This window comes from Pan troglodytes, chromosome 15, assembly GCF_028858775.2.
Source record: "Pan troglodytes isolate AG18354 chromosome 15, NHGRI_mPanTro3-v2.0_pri, whole genome shotgun sequence".
Lineage (NCBI taxonomy): Eukaryota > Metazoa > Chordata > Mammalia > Primates > Hominidae > Pan > Pan troglodytes.
The window spans coordinates 72221465-72245682 of NC_072413.2; the positions used below are offsets into that span (position 1 = coordinate 72221465).

Below are 24218 nucleotides of genomic sequence, written 5' to 3' on the forward strand. Positions count from 1 at the left end.
ATTAATCACTGTGACATGGGATTGGCCTCCATGATCGACACAACCTAAATGTCCCAACGATCCATAGTTCTTACCTCTGACTCCCTCCTACTCCCCACATAGTAGTCGGCATTTGCCTCTCTCCTTGGTACTGACTTACTGATAACCCTGTTTCCTACGGCCCTCTGCGGAAGCTCACAGACCACCTTGGCCCCCAAGAGAACTCCCTTCCTTTTGTGCACACCTGTGCCCTTCCACATCTTACCCTCAACCTAAACAACAACAAACGAAAGAGGTAACAGTATCTGGAGTTGAAAGCCAGACAGATTATGCTAAATCCGTGTCAAAGGGAAGGAGAGTCAAAGAGAAACAGCTCGAGGAAGACCATATGAAATTGTCTACAGACAGCTGTGACCCACCGACTTGATGATGTGATGGATGGAATTACGAGATGAGAGAGCGGGGTGAGCAGATGAGATAGGCTGTATTTGAGATTTGGGCTCAAGAAATCTCGTAAGATTGTTTCAAATTGGCTTAGATGCGAACTCCCTCGTGGATGAGGTTTCTGGCAGCCCATCAGCGAAGGAGAATGACAGGAGGTCAGCAGTCCTAATACCCTGGATTGGACCCAGATGTGGTCCTCGCAGACCAGGACCCTGAGGGGCACATGTGGGAAATCTCCAGCTCCTGTGTGGGGATGGGAAAGAGCCATGAGCCTGGCTTCAAGTCCTGCCGTGCCAGGCTGCTCCCAGGCCTTCCCCGGCATGTCAGCTCCTGCAGGATTCATCCTCGGTCTGGGAATGTCTTTCTCCAACCCTCCAGGAAGTAAACCAGTTGTCAACCTTCCAGTCCCCTCCCCTCCGAAGCCCTCCTGACCTTCCAGGAAGAGTGTATTTATTTGCTGATTTATTTATTTTTGAGACAGGGTCCTGCTGTTGCTCAGGCTGGAGTGCAGTGTTGTGATCATGGCTCACTGCAGCCTTGAGCTCTCAGATCAAGGTGCCCTCCCACCTCAGCCTGCCGAGTAGCTGGGACTACAGGTGTGCATCATGCTGGCTGATTTTTAGTAGAGATGAGGTCTCACTATGTTGCCCAGGCTGGTCTTGAACTCCTGGGCTTAAGCAATCCTCCCACTTCAGCCTCCCAAAGTGCTGGGATTACAGGAATGAGCCACTGCGCCCAGCCAGCAATAGTTTATAACCTCTGTTCTCTGACAGCACTTGGGACATTCCTGATTATGGCATTTTCCACGTTGTGTTGTAATTTTTTTTTTTTTTTGGAGATGGAGTCTCACTCTGTCGCCTAGGCCGGAGTGCAGAGGCAGGATCTCGGCTCACTGCAACCTCTGCCTGCCGGGTTCAAGGGATTCTCCTGCCTCAGCCTCCTGAGTAGCTGGGATTATAGGTGCGTGCCACCATGCTGAGCTAATTTTTGTATTTTTAGTAGGGACAGGGTTTCACCATGTTGGTCAGGCTGGTCTTGAACTCCTGACCTCGTGATCTGCCTGCCTTAGCCTCCCGAAGTGCTGGGATTATGTAATTATTTTATTTACAAGTCTATCTTTCCCATAAGACGGATTTCTTCAAGGGTGGCACTACATCTTCTTCTTCTTTTATCCCAGGACCCATCAAAGGGCCTGACCCTCAATCCATTATTGAATGCACAGATGAATGTTCTGCCTATAATTCATTATTTATTCAATAATTTAAAAATAATGACTGAGCATTTAATATGTATCAGGCAGTGGGGCAAGGCACCGGGGATATAGTAGTAGGCAAAGCAGTCCCAGATTCCCTGTTTGTTTTTTTTTCTTTTTGAGACAGAGTCTTACTCTGTCACCCAGGCCAGAGTGCAGTGGCACAATCTCGGCTCACTGCAACCTCCGCCTCCTGGGTTCAAGCAATTCTACTTCAGCCTCCTGAGTAGCTGGGATTACAGGCATATGCCACCACATCTGGCTAAATTTTTGTATTTTTCATAGAGATGGGGTCTCGAACTCCTGACCTCAAGTGATCTGCCTGCCTTAGCCTTCCAAAGTGCTGGGATTATAGGTGTAAGCCACCGCGCCTGGCCCCAAGTTCCCTGTTCTCATGGCACTTACAGTCTGGAGGGAAAGACAGCATTTAAGTAACCATACAAATAAAATATAAAATTGCAAATGTCCTGTGAACTTGGAGGCATGCTGTAAGAAACCGTGAAAGCATCTAATAGGATGACCTGACCATCTGTGAGCCTTGGGCCAGGGTGTTTACCCTCTCTCTGTGTTATAAAATGGAAGAGTAACATCTGCTCCGCCCGTTGTGGCGTAGAGTATCCAGGAAGAAGCGAGGACGTGGAGAAAGGCACTGTACAGCACAAAGGAAAGGTGGAGGGGCCAACGCAAGCCTCTCAAGCCCAGGGGGCATCCTTGGCAGCTGCCCCACCCTCGGGTAGGCCTAGGGGACAACTGGGACATTCAGAGCCTTGGGAGATAGCAGAAATCCTCTTGGACGATCACCTCAGGGGATTTGCCCGGAGGAGAAGCAAGCAGCTCTCTGCACAAGGAAACGCAAATAGGTTTACAAGTAATCGATGAGGGGAGGATGGACAGGAAAGGAAGGCCTGGATGGCCAGGCCCAACTGAGGCAGAACAAAGAGAGAAGTCCTGTTAGGTGGGACTGTACCCCAGGAGTGTCTTCTTCCCTCTGACCCTGACACCTGCCTCCTGGAAGGGAGATTTTATTCCAGGTTCTGCTGGGCTAACAGGCTGCCAAGAGATGGCTGCGTGCCCCAAGAAGAGCAGCAGAGAGCTACAGGGGCAGGAGGGGCTGGTTCATGAGTATTGCGGGCGCTGGTGAGCAGGCCTGGCAGGGAAAGACGAGGAGGAGTCTGGCTGGGAGTGGGAGAGTGGCAAGCAGGGCTGGTGACAGTGGGGGAGCTTCTGAGGCCAGTCGTATGGCCTGGAGAGAGCAGCTGCTGCAAGAAAGAGGGACTCGATCTCAGGGATCGCTGGGACCTGGTCCCAGCCTCCTGCTGGCCCTCCAGCCTCTTGTGTCTCCTGCACCCAACAGCCCACTGGGGCCTTGAAGTCTTTCTCCTACTGCAGTGCCTTCCCCACCGCTCTTCAGAGTGTGGAGCTGAGGCAGCCTGGCCCATCAATTTCAACAGAGGTACCATACTAATATCGATGTCAATAAGAGGCAACGATGGGTGAGGGGGTGTCTTAGTCTATTTTGTGTGGCTATAACAGAATACCATGGACTGAGTAATTTATAAAGAAAAGAGAGACTGGTGTGGTGGCTCACACCTGTAATCCCAGCACTTTGGGAGGCTGAGGTGGGTAGATCACTTGTGGCCAGGAGTTCGAGACCAGCCTGGCCAACATGGTGAAACCCCATTTCTAGGAAAAATACAAAAATTAGCTTGGCGTGGTGTATGCCTATAGTCCCAGCTACTCAGGAGGCTGAGGCACAAGACTTGAGCTTGGGAGGTAGAGGTTGCAGTGAACCAAGATTGCACCACTGCACTCTAGCCTCGGCAATGGAGCCAGACCCCAGCTCAAAAAGAAAAGAAAAGAAAAGAAAAGAAATTTATTTCTTACAGTTCTGGAGGCTGGAAAGTCCAAGGTTGAGGGACTGCATTTGGTGAGTGTCTTCTTACTGCATCATAACATGGTGGGAGATAAAAGGGCACAAGAGCATGTGTTAGAGAACAAGAGGGGGCCGACTTTGCTTTTATAACAGGCCTACTACCATGATAATGTTAATCCATTCTCCCTTATGACCTCATCAGCTATTAGGACCCACCTACTAACACTGTCGCACTGCAGATTGTGTTTCCAACACATGAACGTGGAGGAACACATTCAAACTACAGCAGGGGGTTATGAGGTCTCTGTACTATGGACCTGGGAACTCTGTACTATCTTCACAATTTTTTTTGTAAATCTAAAATTGTAAAAATAAAGCTTGCTTTTAGGCCGGGTGTGGTGGTTCACGCCTGTAATCCCAGCACTTTGGAAGGCTGAAGCAGGTGGATCATTTGAGGTCAGGAGTTTGAGACCAGCCTGGGCAACACGGCAAAACCCTGTCTCTACTAAAAATACAAAAATTAGCTGGGCGTGGTGGCGGGTGCCTGTAATCCCAATTATTTGGGAGGCTGAGGTGGGAGAATCCCTTGAACCCGGGAGGCAGAGGTTGCAGTGAGCCAAGATCGTGCCACTGCACTCCAGCCTGGGCGATGGAGTAAGACTCTGTCTCAAAAAAAAAAGTTTATTTTTTAAAACAAACTAGTTTGTTTTCTAGAGGGAAAACAACAGAGGGCTTCTTTGGGTTGGAACAAGTGCCAGGGCTCTCCCTCTCCCTGTCTCTTACCCCCCAGTGCTCCATTTACCAAGTATCCCAGTTGGTCCCCCAGGGCCCCCAAGACCTACCCTCTGGGGAACCAAGCTGGAGTCAAGAGCCCCTGGCCCTGGCCGGCCCTGTCTCCTGGAGCTTCCTGCCCCCCATTTCTTCTTTAGGTCTCCCTGTTGTCCCCACCTCCCTCCTGGCTGCTGCTCAACTCAGGCAGCAATGAAGTCAGGGAAGTCTCTGCTTAGTCACAGCTAAGCAGGCCCAGCAGTGATTTGCTCTATTAATTCCTCACTCCAGATCAATCCCGCCCAATGCTGACTATTTTCATTGATTGTTGGCCTCCTCCCCTCCCCCACTCCTCGCCTCTGAGCCAAGGACCCCTCCCATTTATCTCCATGGCTCTGTTCCTCATGAGGCAGAGCCCGGCTGTGGACCTCAGGGAGTCTCTGTCACAGGAAGGGGTCAAAGAATGAGGAGGTGGCCTTCTGTTAGCTGCAGAATTGCTTGAGCTGCTCACCAGGCTGATATTCACTCACCCCTTTGCTTGGTGTTGAGGCCAGAGAAAAGGTGGTTGACCAGGGGGACAATAGTGGGCTCAGAGGTGAGAGGAAAGAGGAGGAAACATTCACCATTTCCTCCACACAGCCTCAGTGAGGGTAGACCAGAACAGTTTTTACCTGCTCAGATGCAGAAACAAATTATTAAAAGGTAAATCTATGCTCAGCCAACAAAGAGCTTCACAGCCATCAAAGAGATGATTACACGAATTAGATTGATGAATATATTTATGAAAAAGAAAACATTAAGGCTGAGCTGGGACCAGTGGCTCACACCTGTAATCCCACCACTTTGGGAGGCCGAGGCGGGTGGATCATTTTAGCCCAGGAGTTTGAGACCAGCCTGGCCAACGTGGTGAAACCCCCTGTCTCTCCTAAAAAATACCAAAAATAGCCGGGTGTGGTGGTGTGCGCCTGTAGTCCCAGTTACTTGCGAGGCTGAGGCTGGGGACTCACTTGAACCCGGGAGGTGGAGGTTGCAGTGAGCTGAGATTGTGTCACCACACTCCATCCTGGGTGACAGAACAAGACTGTGAAAAAAGAAAGAAGAAAAGAAGGCAGGCAGAAAAGAAAAAGGGAAAGGGGAAGGGGAAGGGAAGGAAAGGAAGAAATTAAGGCTGGGCATGGTGACTCACAACTGAAATTCCAGCCCACTGGGAGGCTGAGGTGGGAGGATCCCTAGAGTTCAGGAGTTTGAGACCAGCCTGGGCAACATAGGGAGACTCCGTCTCAAAAAGAAAAAAAAAAAAAAAAAAAGGCAAGGAAAGATTAAGACAAGTCTGAGCTTAACAGCAACAGATATAGGAGGATGTTCAAAGGACCAAAGGACAACAGCATTCTCTAACAGGAACGCTTCTTTCTCCTCCACCCCACATTTCTGTCTCCCACAGTGTCCCGTGATTCAGGAGTCAGTCCATGCATGGTTTCCATGCAGAAGGCACAAGTTTCTAGGAAGGGAGGGGCAGAGTACCGTGAAAGGTGAAGACTTCCCAATAGCCCTCCCTCATCCGGGACCATTCCTATATGGAAAAGTGCAAGGCGCCGTGGCCCAGGGAAGACAACCCGTGATGAGAAGAGTGTGACCTAAAAATGGAAAGAACATCAGAGTGGATCTAGAAGACCTGAGTTTAAGTGCAGTCTCCACTGCTCTCTTTTTTTTTTTTTTTTGAGACGGAGTCTCCCTGTCACCCAGACTGGAGTGCAGAGGCGCGATCTCGGCTCATTGCAATGTCTGCCTCCTGGGTTCAAGCAATTCTGCCTCAGCCTCACAAGTAGATGGGACTACAAGTGCATGCTGCCACTTATTTTAATAGAGATGAGGTTTCACTGTGTTGCCCAGGCTGGTCTCGAACTCCTGAGTTCAGGCAATCTGTCCGCCTTGGCCTCCCAAAGTGCTAGGATTTCAGGCGTGAGCCACTGTGCCTGGCCTTTACTACTCTCTTAACTTCCTCAAGTATTGGTATGCTCAGGCATAAAACTGCAGTCCTAACAGTCCTGCACAGCACTGTTGTGAAGCCCAATGAGATGAGGTGGTTTGCACTAAACTTTATTTCTCCTTGAGTCAGTTTTATTTTGCTGTTATTTAAAAAATTTTTCCTACCTTGTATCTTTTTTGGGGGAGAGTGGGCTTTTGCTAACTTCTTAAACACTTATCTCATTCTTTCTAAATCTTTATTATTTACTAATACAGATATTAAAAATCATACATTTCTTTTTTTTTTTTTTTTGAGAACGTCTTGCTTTGTCACCTAAGCTGCAGTGCAGTGGTGTGAACATGGCTCACTGCAATCTCCATCTCCCAGGCTCAAGTGATCCTCCCACCTCAGCCTGACCAGTAGCTGGGATCACAGGTGTGCACAACCATGCCTGGCTAATTTTTGTATTTTTTTCAGTAGAGACAGGGTTTCACCATGTTGCCCAGGCTGGTCTCGAACTCCTGAGCTCAAGCGATCTGCCTTTCTTGGCCTCCCAACGTGCTGGGATTACAGCTGTGAACCACAGTGCCTGGCCTTAAAAATCATACATGTCTAAGTTTTATTAGAGTTGCATCCCAAAAGACTGCACAGAGTTTTCACTTATTTTCTGTTTCACATATTTATTAAATCCCATTTTTAAGCTTCTGAATGTTTTGAAATTTCCAAGCTCTAGGATTTTTGTGAGGGAAGTGATTCTATTATTGCCTTCTAATTTTTTTTTTTTTTTTTTTTTGGAGACAGAGTCTCACTCTGTCACCCAGGCTGGAGTGCAGTGGCGTGATCTCAGCTCACTGCAACCTCCACCTCCCAGGTTCAAGCGATTCTCATGCTTCAGCCTCCCGAGCAGCTGGGATTACAGGAGCCTGCCACCACGCCCAGCTAATTTTTGTATTTTTAGTAGAGATGGGTTTTGTCATGTTCGCCAGGCTGGTCTTGAACTCCTGACCTCAGATGATTCACTTGCCTCGGCCTCCCAAAGTGCTGGGATTACAGGCGTGAGTCACTGTGCTTGGTCTAATTTTATTACACTATGATCAGAGATCATGGTTCATCATCTTGCTCTTTTGATATACTGAGACTTGGTTAGGGCTAGCATGTGGTTAATTTTCATAAATATTCCATTTGTGATTAAACATGTTTTTTCTAATTTTGGGAAATTAGAGTTTAAAATCTTCTGCTTTGTGGATTTGCCAATTTTGCCTTGTAATTTTGCTTTTTGTTTGTTGCATATTTTACTCTCATAGCATACTGTCTGCTTGTGTGTTTTGTTATTGACCACAACGAGCTTTTCTCCTTCTCTTTTTCTGTGTGAATACTTCCATTGTTTAAGTGTTCGTTCCAGTCCTCACCATGAGGTCGGCTCTTTTGTCCCCAAGTGGACATTTAAAATGCAAGTCCTGGCCAGGCGTGGTGGCTCATGCCTGTAATCCCAGGACTTTGGGAGGCCGAGGCGGGTGGATCACCTGAGGTCAGGAGTTCGAGACCAGCCTGATCAACATGGTGAAACCGCATCTCTACTAAAAATACAAAAAATTAGCCAGGCATGGTGGCGGGTGCCTGTAATCCTAGCTACTCAGGAGGCTGAGACAGGACAACTGCTTGAACCTGGGAGGCGGAGGTTGCAGTGAGCTGAGATCATGCCACTGCACTCCAGCTTGGGTGACAGAGCGAGACTCCATCTCAAAAAAAAAAAAATTAATTAAAATTAATTTAAAAAATAAAATGCAAGTCCTAAGGGCTGGGCACAGTGGCTCACACCTGTAATCCTAGCACTTTGGGAGGCCAAAGTGGGTGGATCACTTGAGCCCTGGAGTTTGAGAGAAGCCTGAGCAACATAGCAAAACTCCAAATCCACAAAAAATACAAAATTACAAAATCACTTGAACCTAGGAGGTTGAAGCTGCAGTAAGTCATGATTGCACCACTGTACTCCAGCCTGGGCAACATAGCAAGACCCCATCTCATAAATAAATAAAATGCAAGTCCTAGTCAACCTTCTGACTCTGACTGTCATACCTGGGATTCCCTTTCTTGTTTCCTATTCCAGTCATGCGTGAAACTTGTTTTTGTTATATTTTGTTCACCTCTAGATGTTCTTAATCGGAATTGTTAACCAGCCTACTCCACCATTGTCCTAGAAGCTCTTTTGTAAACTATAAAGGGCTGTAAATGGGAACAACATGTTACCACTCAAGCCTTTGGCTTCTTGGTATCCTTCCCTATGGCTGGTGGTCACTGCCCCACTCAGTTCCCTGTTGGGACATTTCCCCCGGTCCTGACGTCAGTTATCTGTTTGGATTTGTTTTGCCTGGTTCTTTTCAATCCCTTCTGGCCAAGAGGCTTCCGTAAACGCTCTGGGGTCTCTGAACCAAACATTTAGCCTCCCTGGACCATGGTTCTGCGTCTCTCCTGTAACTGGCACCTTCCTCTTCATCTCTGCCCTCTGCCTTTAGAAGCGTCAAGTAAGCATTGGAGGAGCGAGTGAGTGAGTGGTTAGGCAGAGAGACAATGAAAATTTTTTTTTTGTTTGAGACAGAGTCTCGCTCTGTTGCCCAGGATGGAGTGCAGTGGCGCGATCTTGGCTCACTGCAGCCTCTGCCTCCCAGGTTCAAGCGCCCAGCTGAAAATATTAAATGTATTTTCTTCCAGTCTTTTGTTCCAGGCTAGGTGCAATGATAGCTGGAAGAATGGAAGTTCTCCCAAAGGCACATAGACCATACAGTTGGTAGGATAGTCAGGGAGTCAGGTAGAAATAAAGGGAAGGACTCTTTTAGTAGTACTTAAAAAAATACTCGCCAGGTGCAGTGGCTTACACCTGTAATCCCAGCACTTTGTGAGGCTGAGGCAGGAGGATCAGTTGAGGTCAGGAGTTCAAGACCAGCCTGGTCAACGTGGTGAAACCCCGTCTCTATTAAAAATAAAAAAATTAGTTGGGTGTAGTGGCACATGCCTGTAATTCCAGCTACTCGGGAGGCTGAAGTAGGAGAATCCCTGGAACCTAGGAGGTGGAGGCTGCAGGGAGCCGAGATGGTGCCACTGCACTCCAGCCTGGGAGACGGAGCAAGACTCTTATCTCAACACCACCACCACCACCAACAACAACACAAAACTCTTAGCCGGGGGTGGTGGCTCACGCCTATAATCCCAGCACTTTGGGCGGCCAAGGCGGGCAGATCCCCTGAAGTTGGGAGTTCCAGACCAGCCTGACCAACATGGAGAAACCCTGTCTCTACTAAAAATGCAAAATTAGCCGGGTGTGGTGGCGCATGCCTGTAATCCCAGCTACTCGGGAGGCTGAGGCAGGAGAATTGCTTGAACCCAGGAGGTGGAGGTTGTGGTGAGCCAAGATCGCGCCATTGCACTCCAGCCTGGGCAACAAGAGTGAAACTCTGTCTCAAAACAAAAACAAAAACAAAAACAAATCCAGTTCACTACATTATTTTATTATTCACTCTGTATATCTACTTTTACTTTTTTTTTTTTTGAGATAGGGTCTTCCTCTGTCACCTGGAGTGCAGTGGTGTGATCATGGCTCACTGTGGCCTCAGCCTCCTGGGTTCAAGTGATCCTCTCACCTCAGCCTCCCAAGCACCTAGGACTACAGACGTGCACCACCATGCCCAGATAATTTTTAATTTTTTTGTAGAGACAGGGTCTCACTATGTTGCCCAGGCTGGTCTCAAACTCCTGGGCTCAAGTGATCCTCCTACCTTGGCCTCCCAAAGTGCTGGGATTACAGGCGTGAGTGGGAAAGCTTTTTTTTTTTTTTTTTTTGAGACAGAGTCTTGCTTTGGCACCAGGCTGGAGTGCAGTGGCACGATCTCGGCTCACTGCAACCCCCGCCTCCTGGGTTCAAGCGATTCTCCAGCCTCAGCCTCCCGAGTAGCTGGGATTACAGGCATGTGCCACCACACCCAGCTAATTTTTTTATTTTTAGTAGAGACGGGGTTTCACCATGTTGGCCAGGATGGTTTCGATCTCCTGACCTTGTGATCCACCCACCTCAGCCTCCCAAAGTGCTGGGATTACAGGCATGAGCCACTATGTCCCGCCAGGGAAAGCTCTTCTTGTTCAGTTTGGGACATGTTGGGTTTGAGCTGCCTTTACTAGACACACATTGACATGTTAAGCCAACGTGGATAGAGATGACAAAAGATGGCTTTTCTGCCTGTCCTGCAGCCCAGAACCCTCCAGAAGAGTGATGGGAAACCTATGGCTATCTTTATGTCTCATCCACATGGGTCACTGTAGATTCCTGGGTGGCCAAAATGGGTCTTAAGTTTGGGAAACTATTTGCCTGGCTGATGTACGATGCATTTAAAACAAACATTTTGTCCATAATGTACTATGAAGGACACAAGACCTGATTTTCCTCCACGCATGTTTATGTCGACTCATCTAAGAGTAGTCTCCATCTCTGACATGAGGGAGGGATAGAGGTGCAGAGTGTGCCCCTAGGAGTAGCTTTCTTGGGCAGTTTCTGTGAGGGAGAAGGCTAAGTGTTAAGAACAGAACAGCACTGGGAACCAGTTAGAGGCAGAGGAAGCAGCAAATGCAAAGACCCCGAGATAGGAATGAATTGGTCTCCAAAATAATCTGGATGCTGGGCATAGGAGCTCCTGCCTGTGGTCCCAGCTACTTGAGAGGCTGTGGTGGGAGGATCACTTGAGCCCGGGAAGTCAAGGCTGCAATAAGCTGTGATTGTGCCACTAGATTACAGCCTGGGCTACAGAGTGAGGTGTGAGACACTGTCTCAAAAATAAATAAGTAAATAAAAAATAAAAATAAACAAAATAACTTGGCAGCAGCAGCAGCGTCTGTGAAAAAGGCTTAGGAGCTGAAGAAGTCAGTAAGGATAGAGTAAGTCATTTTTAAGTGGTACCAAGAAGGCGTTAAATAATCTTATATTTTACAGTGAGAAAATACAATTCTCACTCCATCTTTCTAATTTTATTAAGGAGAAAAATCTCAGTTGAGTGCCAGTCTGTCTAACTCCTCACCTCTCTTTTTTACAAAATGAACAAGCCTCAGGCCCAGAGTCTATGCAGGCAACAGCATCTAGCCGTAAGTTAATAACACCGATGGTTTTTCTTGTATTTATTTTTAGTTACTTTCCATCTATGTTAAGTGTAAAATTTCACTTAAAAATCCATTTAAACTTAAAAGGTTTGTTTTTAAAAATATTAAGTAACTCAAGTACTATAAGTACAGAAGCCTGGCAAAAATTATGAAGGTAAGGAAGGTAATACATAGACAACTGAACTGGAGGGGCACTGGTCTGAGTGAGGACTTTGGGCACAGTAACTCTACCTCATGCTTTGTGCTTTCTGGGTTTTGTCTAATTTGCTGTTGTTGTTCCCTAATATAGACTATTTTTTTAGAAAACCCAACCTTATTTTGGCTAAGTGGAAAGGGATTTACTTTCATTTGGGCTAAGGTAGGGCAGACCAAAGGCCCCTAGAAGTTAGTGGTTCAGGTTCTAACTACACAACACTGGCAAGTGGAAAGGGAGATGTGGGGAGAAGTGAAAAACCCTGGGCATAAGATTCCAGAACAGCAGAGTGTGCTTCCCTTCCCACCAAGCTGTCAAATACAAATCTGGAGATTCAATAAAAAAGATCATTCCATGATAGAGAAGACAGAAAGCTGTAATTCTTTTTAATGTTTAACTTTTCTTTGTAAAAAACTTATTAAAAAACTTAAATGGTCAGTTAAAGTTAAAAATCTATTGCTGCACAATTTAACTGATTAAAAGATTTCCAGATCTCTTGACTCCAAGAACATCTCTTTCCACCCTGACCTTTCATTTCTTACAGATCTCACACTTCCAGATTTCTCTTTAGCAAACATGATCTGAAATCATTTGTAGGTAATCAGCACTTCAAGCATATGGAGGCTCTGGCTGAGGCAGCAGAGTCCTGGGAGACTGAACACTGGGAGATTCAGTGTCCCCCACAGAAACCTAGACCTGGGCTCAGCCCACCACTGCTAGGGGTCCTGCACAGGACCCATGTGGCTCCTGCACGGGATCTATGTGGCGAACCTGAGCTCGACCTTCGCTGTCAGTCCTCCTGGTCTCTCCTGAGGGCCGCCGACCCGCCACAGTGTGGCTCTCCTTCCAAAAGCCAGAGCTTCATTCCACTTTGATTCTCATCAGCTCCCATCTTCCTCCTCCACAGAGTTTCAGAACCAAGGAATGAAACTACAAGAGACCACCACCACATGGAGATCAGGCTGCCCTGGCCGCCGGCAGAGGAGGCCACTCGGTTCTCTCTGCTACTGCTACTCCCCGTTTTGAGGGGCCTCTGGCCCTGGCCAGGCTGAGCCTTTGGGTTCTTTCTCCTCCTCAGGCCATCCTTGTGAGCACGGGTACCTTCTCAAGGCTCTGCCGATGTCCCACACTGATGAACGTCATCCCCAGCTGCTGGCCGATGCGATAGAGCTCGCTCTCCACTTCCTCTGTCAGGGCACTGGTGGCTTCATCAAGCACTGAGGGGGCAGAGCACAGAGGAAGAGATCAAAGCCCTGCCCTCTGCCGCCGCTGCTTCTCCTCCCACCCATACTCAACCCCAGCTGGGACCCAGGGGAGGCTGAAAGCTGCTCTGGCTTCCAGAAGCCCTGCCTCAGGGAGAAGGATGGGCCAGAGGAGCAGAGGGCCAGACTCTCCGAGGCAATCGCCTGTGAGCAGCTGCATGAAATCTCTCAGCTTCTATAGATAAGCACCAGCCACTCCCTGGGACCACTCAATCCAGGGAATCCCAGTCCCCCGCAAGAATGTCAGTTTTTGGAAAAGTCCACACCCATCCACCTGCCAGGCACAGCTTGGTGGGAGAGGAGGATGGGTGCCCATTCATTTGATGGTGGAGCCAGAGGAGCATAAAATTATAACCCTTCAAGGTTGGCTCCTGGCTCCAGCTGCTGCCAGGCAAAAAGCTTATGAGCTAGGCATAGTGGTTCATGCCTGTAATCCCAGCACTTTGGGAGGCCAATGTGGGAGGATGGTCTGAGTCCAGGAGCTCCAGACCAGCCTGGGCAACATAGCATGACCCTGTCTCTACAAAAATAAAAATAAAAAAATTAGCAGGGTGTGGTGGCACATGCCTGTAGTCCCAGCTACTCAGGAGGCTGAGGTGGGAGGATCACTTAAGCCTGGGAGTTCCAGGCTGCATTGAGCCATGACTGTGCCCCTGTACCCCAGCCTGGGTGACAGAGTGAGACTGTCTCAAAAAAAAAGAAAAAAGAAAAAAGAAAAGAAAAGAAAACAGAAAACAGAAGAAAAGCAAGCTTATGAGCTGGCAGTACGGCATATTCAGTGTTACTCTGACGACGCCAAGCACTGTTTACACGGGCAGGGCCTGCTGTCCTCTCCAGCAGGGAATGCGGAGAAGCCCAGCCATTCACAGGTGTGCCTGGGTGCCTGTGAACACATGCTGCTACACCCGTGAGTGCAGACAGCGCATGGCATGTGCAGCCACAAGGCGAGACCTCACCTGCGTACTTCGGCTGCAGGTAGAAGAGTCGGGCAAAGGAGAGCCGTTGCATCTCCCCCGGGGACAGAACATCATACCTGAGGAAAGGGAGGAGAGAGGACTGCTAGAGGAGGAAGAATATAGCTTGGCTTTTACCTAGAATGGTCTGGGTAGGAAGAGGTTTCTCTGCACAGAGGTGAGCCCCAGGAGACAGAAGCCCCTTCCCTTTCGACCATAGGCCTACAGCCCTCACAGAGTGAGGCAAAACTCTGTTCCCAAGGGCATAAACTTGCACCCGACTGACCAGCCAAACATCTGGACTTTGGGGTCAGGAGCCATTCCATTCCTTGACAGGGACCCTGAAACCCACTGTCTTTATGGTGGGGCTATCTCTGGAGCACCCAAGCTCTTTTCTTACCAGTTCCAGTCCACCTGCTGGTCCAGACCCTCTGTCCTTGCCACCAAGTTGGACTGTAACAGACCCAGAGGGCAGGATGTCCATGAAATGGCCAGCCCTGCTACCTGCCATCATGGGGAACCTCCCTCACTCCCCAGCATACACACACACCTCTAAGACAAATATATGCCCCAGTGGCATACCAAGGTGGGGGACTGTGGGACAGTCTGCCCCAGGCAGAGAGGAATATTCTACCAATGACACTGTTTAGACTTGCTGGAGCATGATGACAGTAAAAAGCAAACCGCCTTCATCAATCCTATTCTTGTTTTAAAATTCTCCAATGAGAGCACTACCCCCTTCGTGCCTAAACCTGGCCAACAGCACACACTGTCAACTGATACTCCCATTCTCCACCCCAGGTTCAGACTTCCAGTCCTGGGCCCAAGCATAGCAGGGCCAGCACCTGCCTACCTGTAGCTGGTCCTCCCAGGTGGGCTCGGGTCCTGAGGGTCCCTCTCCCCACTTACCAGGCCTGCCAATTCCAAGAACCTCAAGATCCTCTCATCATCGGCAGAACCTGCACAACAAAGAAGCCTTCTGCAAAAAGCCAGAGCCTCCTGGCTGGTCAAAATAGACAGGGCAAGGCTGTGCACAGTGGCTCACGCCTGTAATCCCAACACTTTGGGAGGCCGAGGCAGGTGGATCACAAGGTCAGGAGATGGAGACCACCCTGGCCAACATGGTGAAACCCTGTCTCTACTAAATATACAAAAATTAGGCAGGCTTGGTGGCGTGCACCTGTAGCCCCAGCTACGGAAGAGGCTGAGGCAGGGGAATTGCTTGAACCTGGGAGGTGGAGGTTGCAGTGAGCCGAGATCACACCACTGCACTCCAGTCTGGGTGACAGAGTGAAACTCCATCTCAAAAAAAAAAAAAAAAAAAAGAATAGACAGGGCACATCATGGATGATGGCAGGGGTGGGGGGCCCCAGAATGCTGGGCGAAGGCTTTGAAACCACAGGTTGCAGATCTTCATAAGGGAAGGGGTGGGTGAAGGAAGGCATCACTTTCCTTGTCCCAATGGGCATCTCTCCTTAAGGACAGAAAGACAGAATGAGGTGAGATCTGGGTACAGACCCCAAAACAGTCAAAGGAAAAGGAGAGGAGCCCCTCTTCCTTGAATCAGCGGCCTGGCTGGAGCCTCTCCCAAAGGGCACAGATGAGGCCACAGTCAGGTAGAGCAGGGACAACCATGACAGAAGGAGAGGACATGACCTAAGGAGGACCAGCTCACCTGAGTCGGGGTAGACCTCCTTCAGGGGATATATCACCTGAGAAAAGAAAAAAACCACACCAGCCTAGGAGGGCGAGCAAAAGACGGAGCTGCACACAGCCCACCCTCCCTCCAGAACCCACTGGAATCTCCCAAGGAGGAGAGGTGGGAACGCCTGGCCTGGGTCAGATGGGAGAGGCTCTGGCCGGCAGACAGCAGGGCAAGGTCCCTACAACCTTCAGAAGTGTGTTTAGGGGGAACAGTCTGACAGCTTCCTGAGGGCAGGGGCCCCAGAATCCGACCTTGGGTGTTTGACATACGCGTGTGGTATTTGGCGTTGAGTCCTTGCCCCATTTACCTGCCTCAGGAGCTGCTCTGAGTAGTGGGCCCAATCCATGGATGTGAATAGAAGGTTCTTAGAGCCAGCAGTTCCCAGGCCTGGGCCACTTCACCACCTCACCTTTTGCCCTGACTCTAGGACCTGAGACTTGTCACAGTGCCAGAGGTCCCAGCTGTGGGTGGGCAGGGTTGAGGAGGGAGGAGTGGGCCCCCTGAACTAGGCTGACCTGCTCCCGAAGGGTCCCGTCAGTGAAGAACGGCTTTTGTGGCAGGAATAGCACCCCATGGGGCCCAAAGTCCGTCAGCATCTGCACTGAGCCTGCAGAGCCCATAGAAACCTCCATTGTGAGATCTCCCAGAAGAGGCAACTGCCTGTCTCCTCTCTTCCTTGTTCCCCAACAGAAAAGAATGGATTCTACCACACCATCCCCGCCTTCACCCCACCCCTAGGGCCCAGGCTGGGTCAGAGGCAGGGAGGGCCTGGCTCTCACCCCGTGTACTCGTCCAGAGGCCACCCAGAACCCGGAGCAAGGAGGTCTTGCCAGTGCCCGTGTTGCCTGTGATGAGCAGGCTCTGTCCCTCGGAGATCTTTAGGCTCAGATCCTTGATTAGGGGTTTGTCAGAGGAGGGGGCAGAGATGGAGACCCGCTCAAGGAGAAATGCTGTGTCTGCTGGCTCTGCCACTGGCCACCCTGGGGGTCTGTGTCAGAGAAGAGAGGGGGCGTGAGGAAGATGGGCAGGGTCAGTATTGCTGTGGGGGAGGCACTGCTCCCGGGAGCCACCACCTGTGGATTATTATGGGCTGACTTGCATCCTCCCAAAATCACATGCTGAAGTCCAGCCCCCTAGTGACTCAGAATGTAACTGCATTCGGAGGCAGGGTCTTTTTTTTTTTTTTTTTTTTTTTTTTTTTTTTTTTTTTTTTTTTTTTGAGAGAAAGTCTTGCTGTCACCCAGGCTTGAGTGCAGTGGAGCTATCTCAGCTCACTGCAATCTCCGCCTCCTGGGTTCATGCGATTTTCCTGTCCCAGCCTCCTGAGTAGCTGGATTACAGGTGCCCACCACCGTGCCCATATTTTTAATAGAGACAGGGTTTCACTATGTTGGCCAGTCTGGTCTCGAACTTGTGACCTCAGGTGATCTGCCCACCTCAGCCTCCCAAAGTGGTGGGATTATAGACGTGAGCTTCCGTGCCCAGCTGGAGGCAGGGTCTTTAAAGAGATGATGTTAACATGAAGTTGTTGGGGTGGGACCCTAATCCAATATGACTGGTGTCCTCTTAAGATAGAGGTGGCAGGGGCACGCACATATAAAGGAAAGGCCACGTGAGGACACACCAACAAGGTGGCCATCTACAAGCCAAGGAGTGGCCTAAGAAACCAACCCTGCTGACAACTTGATCGTGGACCATAAGCATCCAGAATTGTGAGGAAATTAATTTCTATTGTTTAAGCCACCCGGTTTGTGGTTTTCTGTCGTGGCAGCCTGAGCACATTAATACAGGGGTAGGGGTGGAACTTCTACCCTCTGCCTGGCTGGACAAAGCCCCTTATGGGACTGATCTTACTCAGTCTAATGCCCATGAGTCTCAAATATCATCACAGATGAGGACACTAAGAATCAGGTGGCTAAGTAACTGCCCAGGTTGCAGAGCGGTATTCAACAAATTCTAATGCTGGTGGGTCTTCATGGCATCACAGTGTGACCAGAGTACTAATAACAAGAATGGGAGTGGTTAAAGCTAAATGGTTCTGGAGTTTCTGGCTCTGCATGGATGCCTGGCTCCCCATGGATGCCTGGCTCCCCACAGAACAGCAATTCCAGTTTCCTACAGACCCTCCTTCATGCCCAGCCTCTGGACTCATGGTTGCATGAAGCTTTCATTTGGAACAGAAGCAACAGTTAAGGTATTAGCTCCTAAGAAAAGCAAGTTGAGTGTAGGCCCTGGAATTCAGACTGATTTTTGAAAGCTTATGATGTGGCCACTGTCCAAGCACTTTCCATGGATGATGATATCTAATCCCTACAACAAGTGAAGGAAGTTCATTATGACCTCCTTTTCAGACATGAAGAAACAGAACAGTTAGGTAATCTGCCCAAGGAAAGTGTGGAGATCAAGCAAATCCTGAATGCATAGAAATATTACAGATCCACGCAGACACACGAATACAGACATCTCTGGGGCTGAGTGAGGTGGGGGAACAAAGACAGACATGCCCCAAGGAAAGGGGCAGGGAGAGGAATCAGCGGGAGGAGGAAGCACAGGAAGGGGAGGACACTGCAGATTCCTGTTATCTCAGGCAGAAGGTGTGTGTACTTTGCTTCCACTGGCCAGGGGAATGGTGTAAATTAACACAACAGATGCTGGAACAGCAACATCGACTGTGAACTTACATGTGCCTGGCATTCCATTTCCATTTACTCCTTACAACTCTGCTGCCCAGCTGGGAAAGGGCAGGACTCCAGGGTAACCCAAGCCAGGTGATGCCACAGCCTGCAGCCTCAACTACTGCTCTGCCAGCCCGCTACTCACGTGTCCAAGCCCCACTCGCTCTCGCCCAGGATCTCGCAGTCCTGTGACTTCGGGGACATGTCCAGAAGCGTCTCCCGAAGCTGCCCAATTCTGAACAAGAAAAGAAAATCTGAGGCAGGGTCTGGGAGCCAGGTGAAGGTGAACTCCTTCTCCTATCTCACACCCACGAGTACATGGTATGTCTCTGTTCCTTTTTTCACTCAGCCACTTCTTCCAGCAGCACACACTTTGCTCAGGAGCCAGAGGGGTGGGACACGGCCTCACCTGTGCGTGTAGCCAGCCACATCTGAGAGCGTCGTGGACAGGTCGATGAGCTGGGTGAAGCAGCTGATGAGGTAGATGCACACAAAGGCATTCTGGACAGGATGGGAAGAGGTCAAGCAGGTCTCGACTCGAGCCCACAGACACTGGGCCAAGGACAGAGAGGGACAGCATGTGGGGTGACCAAGAGGGAGTCTCACCTTGCTGACCAGGGTGCTAAGCTCTGCGGGACTCAGGTCTCCATAGACCCCGCTGAAAATGGGGATTGCGATGACAACGTAACTCAGGATGCTGCCCAGATAGTCAAAGGTGTTGATGCCGACTGTAGAAAACAGATCTGTGAGACACCCAGGAACCATCCACATGCCCTACAGTGGACACAACCCTAAGACAGGGAGCAGGACACCAAGTAGGGCCACGTGGCCTCTCTGGATCCTCATTCTCCTGAGGATACTCACAGAAAGGCAACAGCCCCCCCCCCCCCATCCCCGGTTAATTCCTTCATCATGGCACATTTATCCTTGCAGACAGGAGGTAGAGAGGTGTGGGAAGGGAAGCAGACCAGTCCAACCCCATGGTTCCCACCTCCCTGGGCCCCCTCGCCTACTGTACAGCCAGAGCTCCTTGGACATCAGTTCCCTCTGGGTCTGAAGGAGTCTCTGCAGCCTGCGGTCTGTCCGCATGTGCTCCACATGCCCAGCTCTGACAAGGAAAGGCTGGGATGTCCACAGGGCTGGAGAGGTTCAGCCAGGTTGGGGGGCCGCCTGTCCCATATCACACCCTCCTTTAGAAACCAAGGCCATTCAAATGATCTTGGTCTCAGGCTCTGTCTACTGCTAGCGCCCATTCACGGCTTCAGTCATGCCTTAACGGTATTGTCTGTGTGAAGAACATAAACTCTAGAGTTGGGCAGACCTAGTTCAAATCCTGGCTCTGGCCAGTTACTAGCTGCGTGACACAGGCAGGCTACTTAAGCCTCCAAGCCTCAGTTTTTTTAATCTATAAAATGGAGCCAATAATACCTATGTAATAGGTTAGAGTTAGAATTAAAAGTTTCTAAATATAAAGTGCCAAGCACATAAGGAGCCCTCAATAAATAAAAACTATTGTTAAATAAACATACACAGAGCGGTCACTAGGTGTACCAGGCACTGCACTAGTTAGCTAGTGCAATAAAGAAATGAGAAAATTATCTCTGTCTTTGAGGAGCTCTCAGTCCAGAGGGCAGGCAGGCACACTGCATTCTTCACTTGGAATCAGGAGTACTAAGTGTGGCCTCAGGGCCATGGCAGCAGATAGGCTTAGCCATTAAGGGAGTCTGGGAAGGCTCTCCAGAGGAGGTGATCTGGGGTTTCAAGGATGGGAAGAAATTCGCTAGGCAGAAAAGGTGGAGGGAGATTTCAGATTTTGCACAGAGGCCACAGAAGAACTCATCTGAAACTCTACAAACTAACCTGCCTTCCCCAGAGCTTCATGAGCAGAGGTTGCAGAATCCAAAAGCAACTTTTTTCTTTTTTTTTTTGAGACGGAGTCTTGCTCTGTCACCCAGGCTGGAGTGCAATGGCAGGATCTTGCCTTACTGCAACCTCTGCCTCCCAGATTCAAGCGATTCTCCTGCCTCAGCCTCCCCAGTAGCTGGGATTACAGGTGCCCGCCACCACGCTCAGCTAATTTTTTGTATTTTTAGTAGAGACAGGGTTTCACCATGTTGGCCATGGCTGGTCTCGAACTCTTGACCTCAGGCAATCCACCCGCCTCGGCCTCCCAAAGTGCTGGGATTACAGGCATGAGCCACCATGCCCGGCCTCCAAAAGCAACTTTTTTACACACCCAGCCCTGCCCACCTCACAACCCCACCCCAGCGCAGATTCCCAGTATTCTTGGTGCCCTCAAGTGGTGGAGGTTGCAAACTGCAGCAGAGACTGAGGAGCAAAGGTCCCAGGGCTATCACATCCACCCCAAGTACAGGTGAGCCAAGGAGTAGCTTCCACTTCTTAAACGCAAACCTCTGCCTGCACTATCAGTCCTAACGCTGATTTCAGAGGCCTCACATAAGGCAGAGCACAGGGACCGGTTCTGGCCCTGGAGGGAAGGGATGGGATTTCATGCCGCTGCTGCTGCTCCTGCTGCTGCCGTCAGGAGACCAGACGCTTGGCTCCATTAGACAGCATTGTGGGGAGCAGGTCTCCTGGTTTTCTGAGAAGCTCCCATTCCATCCCACGCTACAGAGACAAAGGATCAGGCTTGAACCTCAGGCACTGTCAAGAAAGCTTCTTAACAGACAGAAGAGCAGAGGCAGACGGATATCTTACAGTCACCAGCAAGAGGATGAGGCATTCATTCATTTGACAATTTCAGGCCCCACGCTAGGCCACTAAGACTAAAGCTGGCCACAGTAAGGAACCACCAGCTTCAGAAGCAAACCCCTGGACCTAAGGATGAGGCAGACAAGGGCAGGGGGAGGTAGAGGGGGAGGGTCACAGCCAAGTATGACAACACTCAGCCCCTGAGCTCGGTGGTGGTGGGAGGGTTGAGGATTCATCTTTCCTTCTCCATTCTCAGCTCTGGCAAGGCAGAAGGGGAACCATCTCTCCAGACTCACCTGTAGAAAGCAGCAGGCTCCGCATTCACCCGAATCTGCATGTGCTTGAACCTGGGCGGACCAAAGGGAAATGTGTGCTGACAACAGGGAGTACTGGCCTCACTCTTGTTGGAGTCCTGGATCACAAAGACCCCCCAAGTGGAGCCCGGCTCTGCCTCAAAACCGTGGCTGCCTCAGTCTGACCCTTTCCTGGACTGTTATGGGGTAGAAAACCCCAGGGCTAGGTGGTGTGGCAGGAGCTCTGCAGAGACAGGGCTGCCCCTCAGCTTTCTGCAGAGAGGACAGGGGTATTCCTGCTCACAGCATCTCCTCCTCCCAGGGCCTGGCCCAAAGGAGGGGGACAAGAAGCACAGGGCAGGCACTGGATCCATTGGCTGCCACACCCAACTGATGCAAGACAGGGCGGTTATGCCAGGGCAGTGAGAAGGCCAAGAGATGACAATGACGATGGTGACGGCCAGGCAGACACGGTTCTCAGACATTCTCAGGTATGATTTCATTAATCCTCCTAATCCTCTCAGTAGGCAACGGTACCATTTCCACTTTAGAGACAAGAACATTGAAGCTTGGAGAGGTTAAAGACCTCTCCAAGATCACACAGCTAGTAACTGGCACAGCTAGGATTTGAACTTAGGCAGTCTTACTCCAGATCCCCTTCCTTAACTATTATGCCCCAGCCCAGAAACCTCAAGTGAGGGAGACACACCTAAAATCTCCCTCCAGCTTCTCCTGATGCACCAGCTTCGTCACAATGGGGCCCATCAAAGTTTTGTTCACCACGGTCCCCAGGATGAAATACCCGAAGATGCTCACAGGCCCGAGCCAGCCTGTGCTGAAATAGAGAGAGAGGGAGAGAGGAAGGGAGAGGGTGTGGGGTGCCACCTATCCCCACATGCCTCAGCCCTGACTCCTGTTCCCTCTCGGGTAGCCCCTGTCCAATCTGAGTGGCCCAATGGGCCCTCTGCTCCTATGTGGGGGCATCTGGTATGAGCTCTCAGAGCCAGGATACCTGTGACACTGCAACACAGGGCCAAAGGAAGGGCAGGGGCCTGAGCACGTGGGATGGGTAAGCACGTGGGATGGGTGAGCACGTGGTAAGGTACAGTGGGAGAGAGGGGAAATAAGCTTCTCTTGGACCTTGACCTGGGAGAGCTGACTGAGGGCCCTCTGGGGAAACACCAGGCTGGGGGGGAGGGAGGCTTCACCTTTGGAAGCACTGGTAAGTGTAGTAGACGAGGGTGAACGGGGAGATGATCAGCTTGCTGGCCATGCTGCTGAGCTGCCGGCAGAATCGCTCCACGTCCTGGCTGATGCGCTGGTCCCTGGAGCCAATGACACAGAGTAGCTGGACCCAGGGAGATGGGCCCAAAGGTAGAGAGAACAAGAAACTTTCACATCACCTCTGCTCTTGACCTTGCCTCACAGTGCTGTGAACACTGACCCTATGGGAAGAGGGAACCAGACAAGGCTGGTTTCCTAGGGGCAACTAAATCCCAGGGCCTTTAAACAGGGTTCTAGAGAGTTGCATCTTACGGTGCCTCAGTTAATCCCCTGAAAAAGTGGGAACTGAAAGGTCCAGCACCCAGGGGCCTGAGCCAGCTCTGAGCAGAGCCAAAGAAAAACTTGAAGGTAGATGAGCTGTTTTGGATGATCAAGAAGACTATCCCCTTTATCTCAATCCTCCCAAATTTCTCTTATATACGCCCTAGCCTGGCCCCTTTAGTTATCTGGCTGTGAAAGCTCCAGGCTGTGAGGCACACCTGTAGTCCCAGCTACTCAGGGGGCAGAGGCAGGATGGAAGCCATAGCTATCAGAAAGAGGCCTAGAAGTTAGGCAGCAGCAGCAGCCTCCTACGCATCTTTGCACCAAAGCTAAGCTTGAGCTGAGAGGTACCCCAACCAACAAAGTGCTTGCTAGGAAGGTGGTGAGTGAGGGGATGGGTGTGAAGGAGACCCCGTATGTCTCATCTCACCACTAGGGCCATACTGACTCCTATTCCCAATGAGTGACGCGACCTTGGGCAAGTCACTTGCAATCTCTGGGCTTCAGCTTCCTCATCTGTAAAATAACAATAGCTAACTTACACTGAAACACTTGCTATGTGTCAGGCACTGTACATGTGCATTACATGAATGATATTTCATCCTCACTACACCCTTTGAGATAGGAACTATTATTGTCCTCGTTTTACAGAAGGGGAACCTGGGGCTTGGTGACTTTAAGAGTTATAACCTGAGTGGTGATAGAATGGAGATTTGAATCCTAGACTGAGTCCTGGATAGTGGTAATTTTTTTTTACTGATGAAAATCTAAGAGCTGGTTTTTCTAGCAAGGACATTTTCTTTAGAACCCTCTAAAGAAACCCCTTAGTCTTCTTACTGGAAGACTAAGATATAAAGTATGAAAAGGACAAAAGAAAGCTGCTCCTAATTTTTTTTTTTTTTAAGAGATGGGGGTTTCTGCTATGTTGCCCAGGCTAGAGTACAGTGGCTATTCCCAAGTGTGCTCACAGTGCACTACTCCTGGGCTCAAGTGATCCTCCTGCCTCAGCCTCCTGAGTTGTTGGGACTACAGGTGCATGCCACTGCACCTGGCAGGCTTCTTCTTTTTAGCTGCCTATTCACAGCCCTGCAGCTTCTCCAGGAGTCCTCTGCAGGGCACCCTCCCCCATGACTCTGGGCAGCAGCATTTGAAAACGACTGTAGATGATCTCCTTGGTGTCTGCCACCAGGAGTCTCCAGGGCTAGGCCAGATGGAAAGGACCACACAGAGTGTAGAAAGGACTGAGTTGGGGCGCCTACGGGTTATCGATGTCATCCCGCAGCACGTTGAGGGTGTAGTACACACGGCCCCGGAAGTAGAGGCGGTGAAGGTGCTCAGTGAGGTCCTTCCTCCAGCTCACATACAGCAGGTTGCAGGTGAACTGATCAAAGCTCTTCAGCTGTGCAGTGGGGGAAGCAAGGGGAAGGGAGAGATGGCTTCCTGAAAATCTCAGCTCAAA

At 50.1% G+C, this 24218-nt stretch overlaps 1 protein-coding gene across 23 annotated transcripts in view; it reads right to left on the reverse strand.

Moving 5' to 3' along the window:
- Positions 1-398: 398 nt before the first annotated feature.
- Positions 399-24218, reverse strand: part of ABCD4 (ATP binding cassette subfamily D member 4) — a 28770-nt gene continuing 4950 nt past the window's right edge. For 4 of the 23 annotated variants that reach the window (XM_001156286.7, XM_024348791.3, XM_063793708.1 and 1 more), the window contains 16 exons: positions 24019-24158; positions 22423-22539; positions 21924-22049; positions 21218-21268; positions 19223-19317; positions 18816-18937; positions 18619-18710; positions 18355-18444; positions 16314-16522; positions 16050-16141; positions 15505-15541; positions 14739-14788; positions 14230-14282; positions 13833-13909; positions 12716-12831; positions 11984-12544 (listed from right to left, as the gene is read on the reverse strand). In XM_001156286.7, the coding sequence (XP_001156286.3) occupies positions 12476-12544; positions 12716-12831; positions 13833-13909; positions 14230-14282; positions 14739-14788; positions 15505-15541; positions 16050-16141; positions 16314-16522; positions 18355-18444; positions 18619-18710; positions 18816-18937; positions 19223-19317; positions 21218-21268; positions 21924-22049; positions 22423-22539; positions 24019-24158 (1536 nt within the window). In that variant the 3' untranslated portion in view covers positions 11984-12475. The other 19 variants (XM_063793710.1, XM_024348788.3, XM_024348792.3 and 16 more) reach the window with 13 other exon arrangements.